This window comes from Berghia stephanieae, chromosome 11 (genome assembly GCF_034508935.2).
Source record: "Berghia stephanieae isolate SIO BIC M18660-M18661 chromosome 11, UCSD_Bste_1.3, whole genome shotgun sequence".
Classification (NCBI taxonomy): Eukaryota; Metazoa; Mollusca; class Gastropoda; order Nudibranchia; family Aeolidiidae; genus Berghia; species Berghia stephanieae.
Window position 1 is genome coordinate 19,369,705 of NC_088370.1, and position 18,755 is coordinate 19,388,459.

The window sequence follows — 18,755 nt, forward strand, 5'->3', positions numbered from 1 at the left end:
TTAATCTGTTTTCGTATATTAAATTGAAGCTTATATTCAATTTCGCATTGTTATTTAAATCAAATTAATACATTAAGGAGCAGGCACCGGTGTCAGATAAAAACCTGAACAAGTGTGTATGAAAGGTGCCAGACAAAGCGTGAAAGGAAAAGGAGTGGTTGGTTACAGGAATAATATAATATGGAGTATGATGAAGATGGTGAATTGTGTTATAGGGGAATGGTGAAAGTGAAGAATTGCAATGAAAATATTAGGAAGGTTGTTGTGATGATGATGATGATGATGATGATGATGATGATGATGATGATGAAGATGGTGATGATGATGATGATGATGATGATGATGATGATGATGATGATGATGATGATGATGATGATGATGATGATGATGATGATGATGTTGTTGATGCCGGGTTCTTTTTTGTGGTTTTTTTACGATAACTACTATGTTACTAGTGTGCATCTTGTGTGAGTGTGTCTATGTCAATATTGTATTGTTATAAATGTGTAACCAAATGACAAATTACCACTTTTTTTGGGGACAATAAAGATATTTTATTATTAAAATATATGTGTAATGGTAGCACGTCTGATCGGTAATTAGAAGTCTATGTATTATTTATTAAATATATTTCCGTGAGGCATAGTTAGATGTCGCCTGGGCATGCCATGAAACTTGAGGGTTTTTAATTTAGCTTTTATATAGCGCAATATCCACTAAAACTCTTTACAAAGGGTCCCTGGACAACAACAACAACAACAACAACAACAACAACAACACGTAACACGTAGAACGAGACATGAAAGAATATAATTAATCCATCCAACAAGAGCCTGATGTTAGCAGGAATCACTCATGTTGTCCAAAGTGAGAAAAGAAAATTGAAGGTTAATAATCTTAATCAAGTAAAATAAACGAAAGCGCTGAACCGGCACTCGAACTCGAAGCCTGACGAGTCGCAGTGTAATTCTCTAACCACTCAGCCACCCCGCCTCCTAATTAGATATTATTTATATTTACTTTTATTATATCAAGGTCCAAAGTAATGGCCATTAAATGATAGGGAATGAGATTAGCGGAAGAGTAGCGTCCCTTGATTGGACGTCACCCATAGTCTGTAACGTCACCCGCGGAAAAGTTATTAGAGAGAGAACGTCATGTTGGTTGTGCGCATGCGTCTCTCGTCCTCGCTTCCGGCGAAAGCGGCTTGAGACACTTCAAAACAAAATTGACGTTCTCTCTGTAAGGTGACGTCCAATCATGAAACGCTACTCTTCCGCTAATCTCATTCCCTATTGATTTTATCAATAATAATAATATTATGATTATTTTCCTTTTCAGTTCGGCCTGAATGTAGCATTGATAGGACTGATATACGCCATTAGCCCGGCTATTTATGGACTCTCAATGCCAGTCTGGGGTTTCCTTGTGGATAGAGTGGTTGGTATCTATGGCCATTTAAAAAAAAAAGAACTTAACTCTCTCCTTACGAGCTATTTTTAGAATTTCCCCCGAATTTTCACACCCACTCATCACAAAATAGACTTTTCTTACTCAAGCAAAAAGTAACAAGTGAGCTCTGCAACACAGTGTTTAGTATTTATAGCTGTAATCAAAGCAATTCTTTATATTTTGTAATGTACAAGAGAAATCAGAATGAGAACATTTTCGGTTACATCGTAACGAATGTGACGATTTTCCTATGGGTGGTAAGGAGAGGGTTAATATATGACCTTTCACCTTTACGCGGTTTCATTTCGGCGTAACCTAGATGCCATGAAATGTCATATTATGACATATAATGTAATAATCAATTCATATAGCGCACAGACTCTACTAAGTGCTCTAAAGCGCTACACATACAAAGACAAAATGCAAATACTACTCAAAAAGCCTACCTGAATAGGAATGTCACCAAACTTTTTCTAAAATTAATTGTCTTGGGAGCGTCTATGAACGGCTATGTGGTCTTGTGGTATGACACTCGCTTTCGGATCGGAAAGTCCTGGGTTCGAGCCTCGCTCGGCGTATAGTTGAGTCCTTGGAAAAGACTCTTTACTCATATTCTCTCACCGTACTCAGATGAAAAACGAATACCTACCTGGTCGTTAACAGTGTTGTCTCTGTCCGAAAAAAAAAAAATTTCTCCTAACAGGCGTCGTGGCACGTCCTACAATGTTAAATGTTGCTGTTGTCCAGGGACCCCTTCTAAAGCGTTTTGAGCACGTTTAGTGGATATTGCGCTGTATAAAAGCTCAAGGTAAAGCTCAAGTCTTTGACTTCTTTATCTAATTTGTGACCCGCCGTCTCAAAGCGGTATTATGTCGGGATACACTAGGTTAGGGAAATTGAATTCATTGCCACAAATATCAAACTTCGATTTAATTTCTCTACGTCATACTGGAGCATAAATACTATTTTTGCTTTACAAAAACTTGTAAGGTCCAATATCTCACCAATCTGTCTCTAAATTCACTTTTTGGGATCTGAATCTTCCCGACATAATACCGTTTTGAGACGGAGGGTCACATTTATTCCATACTTTTAGGACCCCGTCAGAGAATGATTGTCAGCTAGAGATATTTAGTGAATTAAATTGAAACTTTTTTTCTGTTTATCATACATAAACATTGTTTGTTTGTTTGTTTGGTTTTTTTGTTTTTTTTCACAGAACATCAAGTATCCACTCGTCACCATTGGTCTCATGGGTTGTATAATAGGATTTCTAGTTAAAGCCCCTTGTCCATGGCCGGCTATCTTACCTGTGTAAGTATTATTATTATTACTCTTCTCAGTATGTGGCCGAAAAGTCTCCATCGAGCGTCTAAAATCTGTATAGAGAGTGGTCTCTCATTGTACTTGCTGCATAGTGCTTCATTTCTAATTTTTGCTGGGCATCGGACTTTTGAGTTGTTTCCTGTGACAGCTGTCCAGTCTTTTTTCTTCAGTTTGCGTCAATGCCCATATACCACATACGAGATGGAAGTCGGTTTTTTAGACGAATTCAATTCCTCAAGGGGGCGGGGACATACACTCCTCCAAACTAAGTAAGAAGTTGCCAAGTCTCTCCACCAGTAAGAGGAGACACTGGGTGGTAGCGAATCGGTTTCGGTCGAGGACCTGCCTAACGGCAAAATCGCTTCATCAGTGGTAACTTACCACCTGTCCAACATGTACCCGATGTGGGAACGAACCCGAAACCGCAGAGCATAATTTAGTTGAACGGTGTGTTGTGACGAAGCTTCCGAGCGGGTTTACGACGGTGCACGAGTGCGGTAAAGAATTTGCAGATTAGGTCGATCGTCATAGCATTGTGGTGTGAGCATCATTAGAAGCTGCTACCGTAGTTGTAAATTATTGACGACTTCACCGGGGCTGTCTTTTCTCATACATGCGTTCATCAGTTTGTTGAGAGCGTTTAGTGAGACCATTTTTCTTCTTTATTCATCCTCTTTGTCTCCGATAAGTGACCCTACATTTTTTTGTTGATCTTCAAACATCTTTTATTCTTGACAACGTCAGACCGGAGGAAGTTGAGGACGACATCGACTTCATTGGCCTAAACCAGGTCGGTTTAACAGAAATTAAAAGTTCCTTTAAAATACCACCTGTACATCATCGCCGAAAAGACTGAAATGTGACCCTCCGTCTCAAAACGGTATTATGTCGGGATGATTCAGACCCCCGAAAGTGAATTTAGAATGGAATGTTGAGACATTGGACCTTAGAAGTTTTTTGTAAAGCAAGAAATAGTCTTTATACTTCACCACAACGTACAGAAATTAAACCCAAGCTTGATATTTGTGGCAATGAATTCAATTTACCTAACGGAGTGTATCCCGACATAATACCGCTTTGAGACGGCGGGTCACAAATAACAACACTGTCAGGGGAAAAAATCGATGCTTGGAGATGATAATGCTGCTGCTGATGATGATGATGATGATGATGATGAGATGATGATGATGATGATGATGATGATGATGATGATGATGATGATGATGATGATGATGATGATATGATGATGATGATCATCATCATCATCATCATTATCATCATCATCATCATCATCATCATCATCATCATCATCATCATCATCATCATCACCATCATCATCATCATCATCATCACCATCATCATCATCGTCATCGTGAAACAATGACAGACAAAATAAAAGAGAGAGAAAAACAATTAAGAAACAATACATCCCAAAAAATCAGCCTGCCCCGAATAGGGTTCAAACCTCGGAGTTCCTGATTACCAGTCAGGCGTGCAATCATTACACCACAGGGGGTTACCAGTAACGTTGGACGATTCAATGCTTATTATATCGCTCGGCGCATAGTTGAGTCCTTGGAAAAGGCTCTTTACTCACATTCTATCACCATACACATGTTTAAAAGGAGTACCTGGCCGTTAACAGCGCTGTCTTTGTCAGAACAAATTGTATTATCGCCTAACAGGCGTCATGTCTCGTTCTACATATTACGTGCTGTTTTTTGACCAGGAACCCTTTGTAAAGCGCTTTGAGCACGTTTAGTGATATTGCTCTATATAAAAGCTCAAGTTATTTATATTCATTTATTAACTCACTTAACCCTAACAGTGCTGAGTGCGACTATGTGGTCTAGTGGTATGACACTCGCTTTCGGATCGGAAGGTCCTGGGTTCGAGCCTCGCTCGGCGCATAGTTGAGTCCTTGGAAAAGACTCTTTACTCACATTCTCTCACCGTACTCAGGTGTAAAATGAGTACCTGGCCGTTAACAGCGTTGTCTTTGTCAGAACAAATTGTATTATCGCCTAACAGGCGTCATGTCTCGTTCTACATATTACGTGCTGTTTTTTGACCAGGAACCCTTTGTAAAGCGCTTTGAGCACGTTTAGTGATATTGCTCTATATAAAAGCTCAAGTTATTTATATTCATTTATTAACTCACTCAACCCTAACAGTGCTGAGTGCGGCTATGTGGTCTAGTGGTATGACACTCGCTTTCGGATCGGAAGGTCCTGGGTTCGAGCCTCGCTCGGCGCATAGTTGAGTCCTTGGAAAAGACTCTTTACTCACATTCTCTCACCGTACTCAGGTGTAAAATGAGTACCTGGCCGTTAACAGCGTTGTCTTTGTCCGAAAAATTGTAATATCGCCTAACAGGCGTCATGTCTCGTCCTACATGTTAAATGTTGCTGTTGACCAGGGACCCCTTGTAAAGCGCATTGAGCACGTTAAGTGGATATTGCGCTATATAAATGCTCAATTTTTAAATTTTTTTAACACAGACTATATCCGTAGTTTACCCGGGTTACTTTTACCCCATGCCTACTAATTACATTTTTCTGAGACAAATTTTGGGCGTAGTATCAAAGCTAATGTTTTATAGTTTTTACATGTTAATGATAGTTGAATAAAACTATCTATGCAGACATGTTCAATGTTAATGCATTTTTTCCAATTTTGACAAGGAGCAAAAACCTCTAGGATTCAGTGAGTTAAAACAAAAGTAGTTTCTTTTCTATTCCAGTGAACTTTGGACAATAATCGTTGGATCCATCGTGCATGGTTTGAGCATGGGCCCTCTCTCAATTGGATCCACAAAGTGTCTCATTACTGCTATTTTGTGAGTAAATCATCCGTTTAGTTGTTCGAGCATTCAACAAAGTTATATACTACCCACCCATGTAGTCATTCATTCATCTATTCATTCATTCATTCATCATTTCATTCATTATATAAGTAGTAAGCTTCGCAGTCCGATTGTGCGGCTATGTGGTCTCGATTTCGGATTGGAAGGTCCTGGGTTCGAGCCTCGCGCTCGGCGCATAGTTGAGTCCTTGGAAAAGGCTCTTTACTCACTTTCTCTCACAGTACTCTGGTGTAAAATGAGTACCTGGCCGTTAACAGCGTTGTCTTTGTCCGAAAAATTGTAATATCGCCTAACAGGCGGCATGCCCCGTCCTACATGTTAAATCTTGCTGTTGACCAGGGACCCCTTGTAAAGCGCTTTGAGCACATTTAGTGGATATTGCGCTATATAAAGCTCAATTGTAAATTGCAATTGCTGAGAATTGTGTGATTCAGTCATGGTCGATAAGTATAGCTTAGCTGCTCTCTCCATCCATGTTGTTATTTGTTTCCATTGGTCACGGTCCTGGGCCAGAATTTTGAGGCTGTCATTATATTGATCTACGTATTTTTATTATTTTGTGCGGCTATGTGGTCTTGTGTTCTGAAACTCGCTTTGGGATCGGAAGGTCCTGGGATCGAGCCTCGTTCGGCGCATAGTTGAATCCTTGGAGAAGGCTCTTTATTTACATTATCTCACCGTACTCAGGTGTAAAACGAGAATATGCCGTTAACAGCGTTGTCTCTGACTGAAAAAAAAAATAATATCGCCTAACAGGCGTCATGTCTCGTCCTAAATGTTAAGTGTTGCTGTTGGCCAGGGATCCCTTGTAATGCGCTTTGAGCACGTTTAGTGGATATTGCACTTTCTAAAAAGCTTAATTTTTTTATGTGGTCTTGCAGGATGGCGCTCGCCTTCGGATCGAAAGATCCAGGGTTCGAGTCCCGCTCTGGTTTGGTCCGAGCAAATGCGCTCCATCGGAACCCCCAGAGCCTTTAAGGCACGAGTATAATTTTGCTTTTTTCTTCTATTTTTGTGTTTGTTTTGTTTTGATTTTGTTTTTAGAGAAAACGCTGTTACCTACGTGTACTCATTTTATATCTAAGTACGATGAGAGAATGTGAGTAAAGAGTGGTTTGTTTTGTTTGTTTTTTTTCGTTGTGCAGTTAACCTCGGGACTCTATCCAAGTACCTACAGGTCGAGTAACACAAAGCCTGTCCGAACCGTTCTTTTGCCAGTGTGTCGATTGCTTCATCCCTTTTATATAGCAGTAGGGGGAATTAGGCTAAAAACTAATCCGGGTTGAAAGCATGACAATTTGCATACAGGTTGCTAAGACCCATAGAAAAAACATCTGATATAGAACCACTCTGGCAATCAATCATAACGTATCGGTTTAAGGCCTTAGATTTTACCTATTACAGCTATATTAAACAAGGGGAATGACTGTGTAAAAATATATATTTTCTTCATATTCATTGTATTAGGGAAAATTAGGCTAAAACCGGGCACATTGGGGTTGAAATCCTGAAATTTGGCATACGGGTTGCTATGACCCGTATAAATAACACCTGATATAGAACCACTCTGGCAATTTATCATAACAGTGCGTTTTTAGCACTTTTATTTTTTCCTATATAACATTACTTATCCGAGGAAATAACTACGACAATACAATGTGCGTTCTAAAACTTTAAATACACCGGTAACCATTTACGGTAGCTAACTGGTGGTTATTGTAGAAAAAAGCGGGAGAGGGGGAGAGGGAGTGAGCGGTAGAGACGGATATATATATATATATATATATATATATATATATATATATATATATATATATATATAATTTTACTCACTACTGTACTAACCTAACTAGTAGATAAAATAGTGAGAGGGGGGAGAGGGAATGAGTGGGAGAGGGGAAGAGAGAGAGAGAGAGAGAGAGAGAGAGAGAGAGAGAGAGAGAGAGAGAGAATTTTACTCGGTACTGTACTGACCTAACACCCCCCCCCCCCCCACACACACACACACACACCCAACATCTACACAAGTCCGTGCAAGGCTAACCGGACCTTAAACACTTGCATCGGGTGCCGATACATTCTCTCTTACATGAACATTTGATGAGTTTTGGGACACTTTTGAAAATTCTTGAAATAAGCCCCACAGTGGTTCATGTCGATCGTCACATTTGTTGCAGGGTTCTCTTCTATAAAAGATATCGTTAGCAAAAGCTCGACTTCTTTCAAGAACTGTGACATCATTAGTATCATCAGCAGTGACATCTTTTAAAGCTTGTTTTTTTAAGTATCGTGCATGACAAATTGTATGGTATAGGGCGGTAGTGTGCCTCCTGAGCGACTAAATCTCTCCGGCAATAAATGAGAACATCAGAATCTTTTATAGATAACCCTATTTCACGAATATTTCTTCCATATCTGTTGTCATTACAGAATGGAGTACTCCCGATTCCATGTTTTTACAAAAAAGCACGTTTGTTTATTATAGCCAATCTCTAATTTTGAACGTTGTCTGATTATTCTCGTGGGTTGCGAAATATATTCATTCGATGACTCCTCCAAGTCAAATGACGAAATTTGGATTTTTTGTAGGCCAATTCTTTTAGATTTCTTTAATTCTAATCGCCTAATTTTGTTGGCATTAAATGTTACACGACAACGCTTATGCCACTTAGCATCATTTGTTTTAAGCTTTCAATAATCTCATTTTTTTCTGATGAAGTAAAAAAAAATAGATACGTACATCCAACTTTTTTCATCACAAACCAAAGAATTGAATTATGTTAAATCTTCAAAAAGATTTTCATAGCCTTGCCCTTTGTCATACCTCCTCGACTTAGAGGGACATTATAAACGGTCTGTCTTATCTTGTTGGCATATCAAACACTTGTCCCAGTCTCTGGGAGCAGTTCTTTTTGCTATTGTATGTGTATCTGAAATCATGCAAACGCATTCCTTTATTAGGCATATGCAATATTCTTTCATTACTCTCTCTCTCTCCCTCTCTCTCTCTCTCTCTCTCTCTCTCTCTCTCTCTCTCTCTCTGTGTGTGTCTTTTGTTCTTTCTGTTAAAGACCCATCATCAGCAGGCAAAATGTGTGCAGTGCCTTACATAAGGCCACAACAGTACAAATAGAACATTCTCCCATTGTTCCTTTGAGGTAAATAACGTAAAGTAAATAAGTTGCCACAATACAGCATCTTAGTGGTTGATGATGACGATAATGATGATAATTATAGCAATGTAAGTGGTATGCTGACTCTTTACTGTCATCAAGTTTGACCGAAATAGGTTTTAACTCACGTAAAATGATCACAGCAGTATTTTTGAAAAGAAAAGAAAACAGGAGGAGGGGAGAAGGAGCACTGTCCTTTGTCTACACCAGTTATCGGCATTTATTGAGCTGTGTTCTGCTTGTGTGTTTTGTCTACCCCTCTGCTCGTCTTCCCGTCTGCCCGTCCGTTTTAGAGCAATTGATTATACTTATTAAATCAGATGAGAAAAAAACTCATATTACAGAATATTGCTCGCTAGACGTGAAATTGAATAATATTTACGATTAAATAATTTGTATGGTTCGTGAATCGAAAGTAAAGGGAAAGGAAAACATCCGCTTCGACGCTAAAAATAGTCACCAATGGGAATCCAAAGGATTACGTAAAACAACCTTTGGTCGGCTTGCCTCGAATGTTTACACAATAAAAATGGAAGAAATTATTGTCGTCCATTTCGAAATTTTCTCATCTTAAAAACCTTGTATCTCAACTAATACTGATCTCTCAGATTGGTTCTATATCATAAATTATAGGGTTTTTCATATTCTACAACATATGTAATTTTCATGCTTTCAACCCTGTTTGCACAATTCAAGGGTTTTTTGGACCTAATTCCCCCTACTATAGCGCAAAATCTACTAAACGTGCTCAAAGCGCTTTGCAAAGGGTCCCTGGCCAACAGCAACATTTAACATGTAGGACGGGGCATGACGCCTTTTAGGCGATATTTTCATTTTTTTTTTTCGGACAGAGACAACGCTTTTAACTGCCAGGTACTCATTTTACACCTGATTACGGTGAGAGAATGTGAGTAAAGAGCCTTTTCAAAGGACTCAACTATGCGCCGAGCGAGGCTGGAACCCAGGACCTTCAGATCCGAATGCGAGTGTCATACTACTAGACCACATAGCCGCGCGCATTACCAAGTGCTTCCAGGACAAATGGACACTCAATCAGTATAATATTGTAAAATACTTTTATTTCTAATATGTGACCCTTCGTCTCGAAACGGTATTAAGTCGGGATGAATTGGACCCCGAAAAGTGACGTTAGAATTAAATTGATAGTAAATACCAATTTTTGAGCTTTTGCATTGTGAGAAATCGTCTTCATTCTCTGACATAACAAATCGGAACAAACCCCAAGTTTCATGTTTTTGTCAATAAATTCAATTTTCGCACCTAACATATCCCGACATAATACCGTTTAGAGACAATGGGTCACATATTCATATCGCCACTCACCAATCCATAATGTTATCAATTTAATTTCAATGTTTGATTATTATTCACAGGGAGAAAGGTTACAGCGACAACTTTGAAACGTTTTCAATAGTCTCTGGTCTTTTTTGTTTTTCATTAAGTTTGGGGTGAGTCGCTTTTTTGAAATTATTATTTTGTGGTTACGTTCCTTGTTTCACTAAAAAGAAATTATTGCGCCTCAATAGATTCCACTGTTAGGAACTATTGGCGGTATACTCCTCTTCTCTTCTTCCTCTCTAACTACACCCCCTCCTCTTCCTACCTCTTCTCTTCACATCCTCCTCCTCCTCCATCAACACCTCCTCCTCCTCATCCCCCTCCTCTTCATTCTCCTCCTCCTCCTCCTCATCCTCCTCCTCCTCCTTCCCATTGTACTTCTCCTTCTCCTTCTTCTTCTTCTTCTTCTTCTTCTTCTTCTTCTTCTTCTTCTTCTTCTTCTTCTTCTTCTTCTTCTTCTTCTTCTTCTTCTTCTTCTTCTTCGTCTTCTTCTCCTTCTTCTTCTCCTTCTTTTTCTCATCTTTCCCCTCCTCCTCCTCCTCCTCCTCCTCCTCCTCCTCCTCCTCCTCCTCCTCCTCCTCCTCCTCCTCCTCCTCCTCCTCCTCCTCCTCCCTCTCCTCCTTCTTCTTGGGGAGAAGATAACGATCGATCGTGTCGAAAGCGAAAGATAGGTCAAGCAAATTCAGCAAAAAAAAACAACAAAAAAAACACGAACCAATTTATAGTCAACATTATCAAATACGCTTGGGATGCATTCATGTATTCTATTGAGTTGAATGAATATGGTCCAACGTGTAATTATTTTGCAGGTCTGATAACCCAAATTTTGTATCGGATCATTCCAGGTTTACATAATAATATTAGCAGGTCTAATAACCGAATGCAAGTAAGGGCTTGATTTAACATATTTGCAATGAACAATATTTAGCGGTGGTTTGAGAGTATTTCGTCCATCATGACAATGAGCCCACAACAATAATTTGGGTTATCAGACCTGCTAATAAATACACAACATTTATCATTGTTGTAATGGAGATACCCTCAAACCAGCACAATATATTGACTATTACAAAAACGTTAAATGTAGTCCATAATAGGCTTCAACAGTCGTGACGTCACTTCCCTCGTAATGACGCATGGTAACTTAGCAACTGGTTCTAAACTATCGGAACAATGGCGGATGCCCGTATGAAATATTTCTTTGGCGAGCATACAAGCGTATCTAGAGGAAAAACAAACCACATAAATCTGATCATGTTTTGACTTTTACACATTCTGATCACAAGACATATGAAAAGTTCTAACCAGCATGAAGAATAAAAAGTTCCGATTTTCTTTGTTTAGAACCACTATGGCCGCCGTTGCTGGGCGACGTGACATCAGACTATTGAATCCAATTGCGTTGGGATATTAGTCCTGCAGATATGTATGCATCGATATAAAAAATAAATCACGCCCTTTCATAAGGGCACCATAAGATCCCGTCGCCTAGGCATTCCATGAAGGAATATAGATAATCCATCAAACAGGATGTCTGATGTCAACAGGAATCATCCATGTTGTCCAAGTGAGCAAATTGGGGGTTATTAGTCTTGCTCAAGGAAAAAAACTAAAGTGCCTGAAGCGGGGGTTCGAACCTAAGGCCTTCCGGGTTACAGTGTAATGCTTTAACCACTCCGCCACTTCGCCCCCATTCATCAATATAGTCTCAAAAAATGACGTAAACCTAATATCATTTATCATATTTCTGGTTGTTTAAAAAAATTTCTTTTGCCATTTTTATATTTTACATATAATGAGAATGCGTATTGTGTGATATGCACAAACAGCTAAACCTTTCTATTTTGACGCGGTTGAATACATAATATATATAATGTTCCTTTATTCCAGGGCATTTATCGGGCCATTGATAGGAGGTTTTCTTATTGAACATCTAGGATTTCCCGTCTCCTGTTCAATCATTGGATTAATTCATATACCAAATGTAAGTTTAAATCGTTTATTGTACAGTGGGCTTTTCTTATAATTGGGTAATGTAAATGTTGCTGCTCGAAGCTCGAAGAAATAAATAAAAATTGAAATTGAATGTAAGCTTCAATTCAATATATGTTTTCTTAAATTAAATAGGATTCAATAGTCGTAACGTCACGTCCTTCCTAATGACGCATGGTAACCTAGCAACACTGGCTCTAAACTATCGGAACAATGGCGGACGCCCGTATGAAATATTTCTCCGGCGAGCATAAAGAGTATCCAGAGGGAAAAAACCCCCCATAAATTTGATCATGTTTTGACTTTTACACATTCCGATCACAAGGCATATGAAAAGTTCTAGCCAGTATGAAAAATAAAAAGTAATGATTTTCTTTGTTTAGAACCAAGATGGCCGCCGTTGCCAGGCGGCGTGACATTAGACTATTGAATCGTATTGAAGCTTACATTCAATTTCACACTGTTATTTATTTTTAGTGTTGACACATTTCAGGTTTGAATAACTCGAGAGCTATGTAAACGTTCATCAAACGATTCTTTGCCATAATATGTGTAGAATAGAATATATTCAAGTTTTGATTGATATAAGTTTTAACACAGGCGCTGATTTGACCTAAACGTGACGCAAGCGCCGCAAACCCCTAGATAACAAAAGCAAACAGCTCTTTGGTAACTCAGCTACTTGTTAAAACTTATATTCATCACAACTTAAATATATTATGCACCTATGGCAAAAAAACCGTTTGATAAAATTTTACATAGCTTTGGAGTTATTCAAACCTGAAATGTATCAATAATTAAAAAAAAAAAACATGATGTATTTTGTTAGGGGAGGAGCAGGAGAAGAAGAAGAAGAAGAAGAAGAAGAAGAAGAAGAAGAAGAAGAAGAAGAAGAAGAAGAAGAAGAAGAAGAAGAAGAAGAAGAAGAAGAAGAAGAAGAAGAAGAAGAAGAAGAAGAAGAAGAAGAAGAAGAAGAAGAAGAAGAAGAAGAAGAAGAAGAAGAAGAAGAAGAGATAATAATAATAATAATAATAATAATAATAATAAGAAGAAGAAGAAGAAGAAGAAGAAGAAGAAGAAGAAGAAGAAGAAGAAGAAGAAGAAGAAGAAGAAGAAGAAGAAGAAGAAGAAGAAGAAGAAGAAGAAGAAGAAAAAGAAGAAGAAGAAGATAATTAATAATAATAATAATAATAATAATAAGAAGAAGAAGAAGAAGAAGAAGAAGAAGAAGAAGAAGAAGAAGAAGAAGAAGAAGAAGAAGAAGAGAAGAAGAAGAAGAAGAAGAAGAAGAAGAAGAAGAAGAAGAAGAAGAAGAAGAAGAAGAAGAAGAAGAAGAAGAAGAAAGAAGAAGAAGAAGAAGAAGAAGAAGAAGAAGAAGAAGAAGAAGAAGAAGAAGAAGAAGAAGAAGAAGAAGAAGAAGAAGAAGAAGAAGAAAAGAAGAAGAAGAAGAAGAAGAAGAAGAAGAAGAAGAAGAAGAAGAAGAAGAAGAAGAAGAGAAAGAAGAAGAAGAAGAAGAAGAAGAAGAGAAGAAGAAGAAGAAGAAGAAGAAAGAAGAAGAAGAAGAAGAAGAAGAGAAGAAAAGAAGAAGAAGAAGAAGAAGAAGAAGAAAGAAGAAGAAGAAGAAGAAGAAGAAGAAAGAAGAAGAAGAAGAAGGAAGAAGGAAGAAGAAGAAGAAGAAGAAGAAGAAAAGAAGAAGAAGAAGAAGAAGAAGAAGAAGAAGAAGAAGAAGAAGAAGAAGAAGAGAAGAAGAAGAAGAAGAAGAAGAGAAGAAAGAAGAAGAAGAAGAAGAAGAAGAAGAAGAAGAAGAAGAAGAAGAAGAAGAAGAAGAAGAAGAAGAAGAAGAAGAAGAAGAAGAAGAAGAAGAAGAAGAAGAAGAGAAGAAGAAGAAGAAGAAGAAGAAGAAGAAGAGAAGAAGAAGAAGAAGAAGAAGAAGAAGAAGAAGAAGAAGAAGAAGAAGAAGAAAGAAGAAGAAGAAGAAGAAGAAGAAGAAGAAAGAAGAAGAAGAAGAAAAGAAGAAGAAGAGAAAGAAGAAGAAGAAGAAGAAGAAGAAGAAAGAAGAAGAAGAAGAAGAAGAAGAAGAAGAAGAAGAAGAAGAAGAAAGAAGAAGAAGAAGAAGAAGAAGAAAGAAGAAGAAGAAGAAGAAGAAGAAGAAGAAGAAGAAGAAGAAGAAGAAGAAGAAGAAGAAGAAGAAGAAGAAGAGAAGAAGAAGAAGAAGAAGAGAAGAAGAAGAAGAAGAAGAAGAAGAAGAAGAAGAAAGAAGAAGAAGAAGAAGAAGAAAGAAGAAGAAGAAGAAGAAGAAGAAGAAGAAGAAGAAGAAGAAGAAGAAGAAGAAGAAGAAGAAGAAATAGGAGGAGGAGGAGGAGGAGGAGGAGGAGCAGGACAAGGATGACGAGGAGAAGGAGGTGGATGATGATGAGGAGGAGAAGACGAGGAGGTGTTGGTGGTGGTCTAGGAGGAGGAGGAGGAGGAGGAGGATGAGGAAGAGGAGGAGGAGGTTGAGAGGAAGAGAAGAAAAGGAAGAACTTGATGATAATGATGATGATGATGATGATGATGATGATGATGATGATGAGGAGGAGGAGGAGGAGGAGGAGGAGGAGGAGGAGGAGGGAAACGATGATGATGATATGATGATGATGATGATGATGATGATGATGATGATGATGATGATGATGATGATGATGAATAAGAGGAGGAGAAAGAGGATGGAGGAGGTTGGAGTGGAGATATAAGACCCAAAATGAAAATTAAAACATAATTACAAAAAGCCCTTGTTATGCCATTCAGTTTCCCATCATTATGAGTTTGTGGGGTTTTTTTTTTTCAAATTGTTCAATTCTTCATTTTCCAGTTAATTCTCTCAGCTGGCTATTTCACCCACCGACACAGGGCAGAAAAGACAAGTTGGGAAACGATCACAAGACTGACAAATTAGGGTGTTAATCCAATCCAAGCAGGACAACAAACGTGTCTGAATCATTGGTTGAAATCATCAAGCGAGCAGCAACCAACACAACAAGACTGACGTCAGTCAGCCTTGAATGAATGTGACCAGTTGTTTCAATCTGGTGTTGGATCGGAATGGACATGAAAATTAAGACAATCATTCATGTTCAAAAGCAAAATTATTCGATGAAATAAAAACGTGAGCATTTAATAGCGCAATATCCACTAAACGTGCTCAAAGATGCGCTTTATGGGTCCCTAGCCAACAGCAACACGAAAATGTAAGACGTGACATGATGCCTGCTCGGCGATGTTACATATTTTTTTCGGACAGAGACAACGCTGTTAACGGCCATGTACTAATTTTACACCTGAGTACGGTGAGAGAATGTGAGTAAAGACCCTTTTCCAAGTACTCAACTATGAGCTGTACGAGGCTCGAACCAAGGACCTTCCTATCCGAAAGCGAATGTCATACCACAAGGCCACATAGCTGCACAAAAACCGGCAGTTGTTAAGATAAAGATCTGAAAAGATGTGTATGAATCAGTGTCAGCAAGAAAAATAGAAGAAATATTTGCTCAATTTTATAGATAGTATGCACGTGGATATTTATTGTGGTCACAAAATTGCCATCCGGAAGTATAACTGGCCAACAAACAAAACTGTGCGTAACTATGATCGTTTATAGTCTGGTTATTACAGTTTAGTGAGAATTACTCATAAACGCGGATGGCAAAAAAAAAAAAAACAATAGCAAAGACCTGAGTGACGTCATTTTCGAACTACTGTATCTATATTTATTTTTCGTGGTCTTGTGGTATGACACTCGCACTCAGACTAGCAGGTTTCTGTTTGAAGTCCTTGGAAATGGTTCTCTCTCTAGTCATCTCTCACTAATCCCAGGTGTAAAATGAGTACCTGACCCGAAATAGTGTTGTCTGTCTATAAAAACAAAATTTATTTATCACATCACCCCAATGTGTGATGTCTCATTCTACACGTCTAGCGTTGTTGGCTTTCCATTCGTTGTAAAGCACTTTGACACATTGAGTGGATATTGTACTATATATATAGTATGCGCTTGGCTTAGAAGCTCACAACATTGCCATCCGGAAGTATACCGGACCAACACACAAAACTATGTGTAAACGTGGATGGCAAGAAACAATAACAAAGACATGAGTGACGTCAACTTCATACTATCTATAGATAATTCGAAGATGACGTCACTCAGGTCTTTGTTATTGTTTTTTGCCATCCACGTTTATGAGTAATTCTCAGTAAACTGTATTAACCAGACTATAAACGTTCATGAATACACACAGTTTTGTGTGTTGCTCCGTTATACTTCCGGATGGCAATGTTATGAGCTTCTTAGCCAAGCGCATACTATCTATATAACCATGTTTTTATATAGTGTGTGGTTGTGTTGTGTGTAATCCAACTCTGACCATAATACCGGTGTGCTGTCATGTCCAAAATATACTATTCTTAGCCCTTGCATGTGTCAATTTATAATAAAACGTAATAATTTCAACAGATAAGGCCATTTTCTTTTCAATTTATATTTTTTACATTCTTATATTTTGTCACATATTTATGTATTTGGACAACAAAGATGAAGTGAAATAACGAAAATCATGCAGATAATGGTTTTTCACCTTTATCCGCTCGTATCTCAAAACTAATTCTTACAACACCCAACGGGTTTTGCCAAATCAGGATACAAAGATCTAGATATTTTTTTAAACCCTCAAGTAATAGTAATTGTCACCCTTGGTTCAAAACATACGCAAATTTACAGTACCCATTGAACACAACCAGCCATGCTTGCCCGAGAACGTGTGAAGATTGTATGTCACAAATTCCGTGTTTTGATAAGTCAAATATCTACCGATTAATTCTAATAGACAGCTACGATTTCAAAGTAATTTCACACCTATCGATCATATGATTTGTTGTTGTACAACGACTGGACATTTCTCAATGTATCGACGTAAACACGCTGCTTTGTTTATGAAAGTTGTAAACATACCCATGAGTCATGCTGAGCAATATGACCAATTGTAACGTTGAATGTTTCTCAAACTGTGAACACTTTTCACTATGTAGGTCAATTTGAGCACACTATGCAATGTGTCCAAACACGTGGAAAGGTAATCTTGACCATCCCCATTTTACACCAGTAGCTTTAGTATCCATTTGCAGGGGACAATTAACCGGTAGATAACCACGCCTTTCGGACAATCGTCATAATGTAAACAATGGAGTGATTGGTAGACACAGCAAACTACACAGGTTTTACTATCGATGGTATGTGTTAAGTAAAATACCCACTGTTCTACCTCTTGATCAGTAGAATCAACACAGAAAACTATGTGTAAACTTAAACGTTTGTAATATGATCGAGAAAATCGTGTGATAACTAGTCACCCATTTGTCAATATAAAAACAATAACAACGATCAGATGGAGGTCGAATTCGTTCACGTGATTGTTTATAAACAACCAACTATGTTTGTCCGAGCACGTGTGAAGGTGTGTCACAAATTCCATGTTTTGATTGGTCAAAAATCTACTGGTTAATTCCAGATGCGTCGGTCAATAAACATTACGAAGAGTAAATTATGTAGAACACGTTTTAATTGTACTGATAATTACTCATTATTCCAGATGACTTTGGCGTCTACAATTACAGTGTTTATTCTGCTATAATATGGCTTTTAACCCTGACCCCTACAATAGGGGGTGGGGTCATCGTTGTTACACACGAGTACTGAAGTGACCTTTTAGCCCAACTGTTTGTGTTGTAAATGGATGATACTTAATATGGATATTAAATTTCTCCCCGGTTATTTTCCAATAATAAATTATTAGTATGTAAATATCCCTACGCCATAGATAGTTCGAAGATGACGTCACTCGGGTCTTTGTTATTGTTTTTTGCCATCCGCGTTTATGAGTAATGCTCACTGAACTGTATTAACCAGACTATAAGCGTTCATGGATAAACATAGTTTTGTATGTTGGTCCGTTATACTTCCTGATGGCAATGTTATGAGCTTCTTAGCCAAGCGCATACTATCTATAATACTGTTGTTTGGAGTTATTGAGTCACATTTAACGAATCATCGCCCAAAGCAGGACGTCTCCTGTTTGAATATTTTAACACCGTCTCTCTCTGTCAGAAAAAAAGGGATTTTTATCTTCCAAAAGGCCTCATGTATACACGTTAAGTTGCTGTTGGCTAGAACCGGATTTCTTGTAAGGCGCCTTGAGCACGTTTAGTGGAAATTGCGCTTAAAAAGGAGAGCATTTTTCTTCTTTTTTCATTGTAACAATGCAGTTTGTAGTTACTGAGTGCCATAGCAAGACATAGCTCCTGTATGAATCATTCACTAGTCCCCCCCCCCCCCTCACATTGACTATTCCACTGGCCGTAAAATTGTAATATCGCCAAACAGGTGTCATGACTTGTCCTATATGTTACGTGATGCTATTTTTCAGGGACCCTTTGTAAAGCGCTTTGAGTACGTTTAGTGGATATATTGCGCTGTATGAAAATTCAAGTTCTTTTATTTTTACACGTTAAGATGCGACTGGCTAGCGCCGGATTTCTTGCAAAGCGCCTTGAGCACG

The 18,755-nt window shown here is 38.3% G+C and overlaps 1 protein-coding gene and 1 long non-coding RNA gene across 3 annotated transcripts in view; one reads left to right on the forward strand and one right to left on the reverse strand.

The window, feature by feature from the left end:
• The window catches only part of LOC144956713 (uncharacterized), a 224,672-nt gene that overhangs the window by 151,152 nt on the left and 54,765 nt on the right, over positions 1-18,755 (reverse strand). The gene's annotated exons all lie outside the window — the stretch shown is intronic.
• The window catches only part of LOC144956787 (MFS-type transporter SLC18B1-like), a 49,229-nt gene that overhangs the window by 16,705 nt on the left and 13,769 nt on the right, over positions 1-18,755 (forward strand). The window contains exons 10-15 of one of the 2 annotated variants that reach the window (XM_078887501.1): positions 1,342-1,440; positions 2,672-2,766; positions 5,522-5,617; positions 10,212-10,286; positions 12,067-12,160; positions 15,020-15,317. In XM_078887501.1, the coding sequence (XP_078743627.1) occupies positions 1,342-1,440; positions 2,672-2,766; positions 5,522-5,617; positions 10,212-10,286; positions 12,067-12,160; positions 15,020-15,103 (543 nt within the window). In that variant the 3' untranslated portion in view covers positions 15,104-15,317. Of the gene's footprint in view, positions 1-1,341; positions 1,441-2,671; positions 2,767-5,521; positions 5,618-10,211; positions 10,287-12,066; positions 12,161-15,019; positions 15,318-18,755 lie in introns of those variants that run through there. The other variant, XM_078887502.1, reaches the window with a different exon arrangement.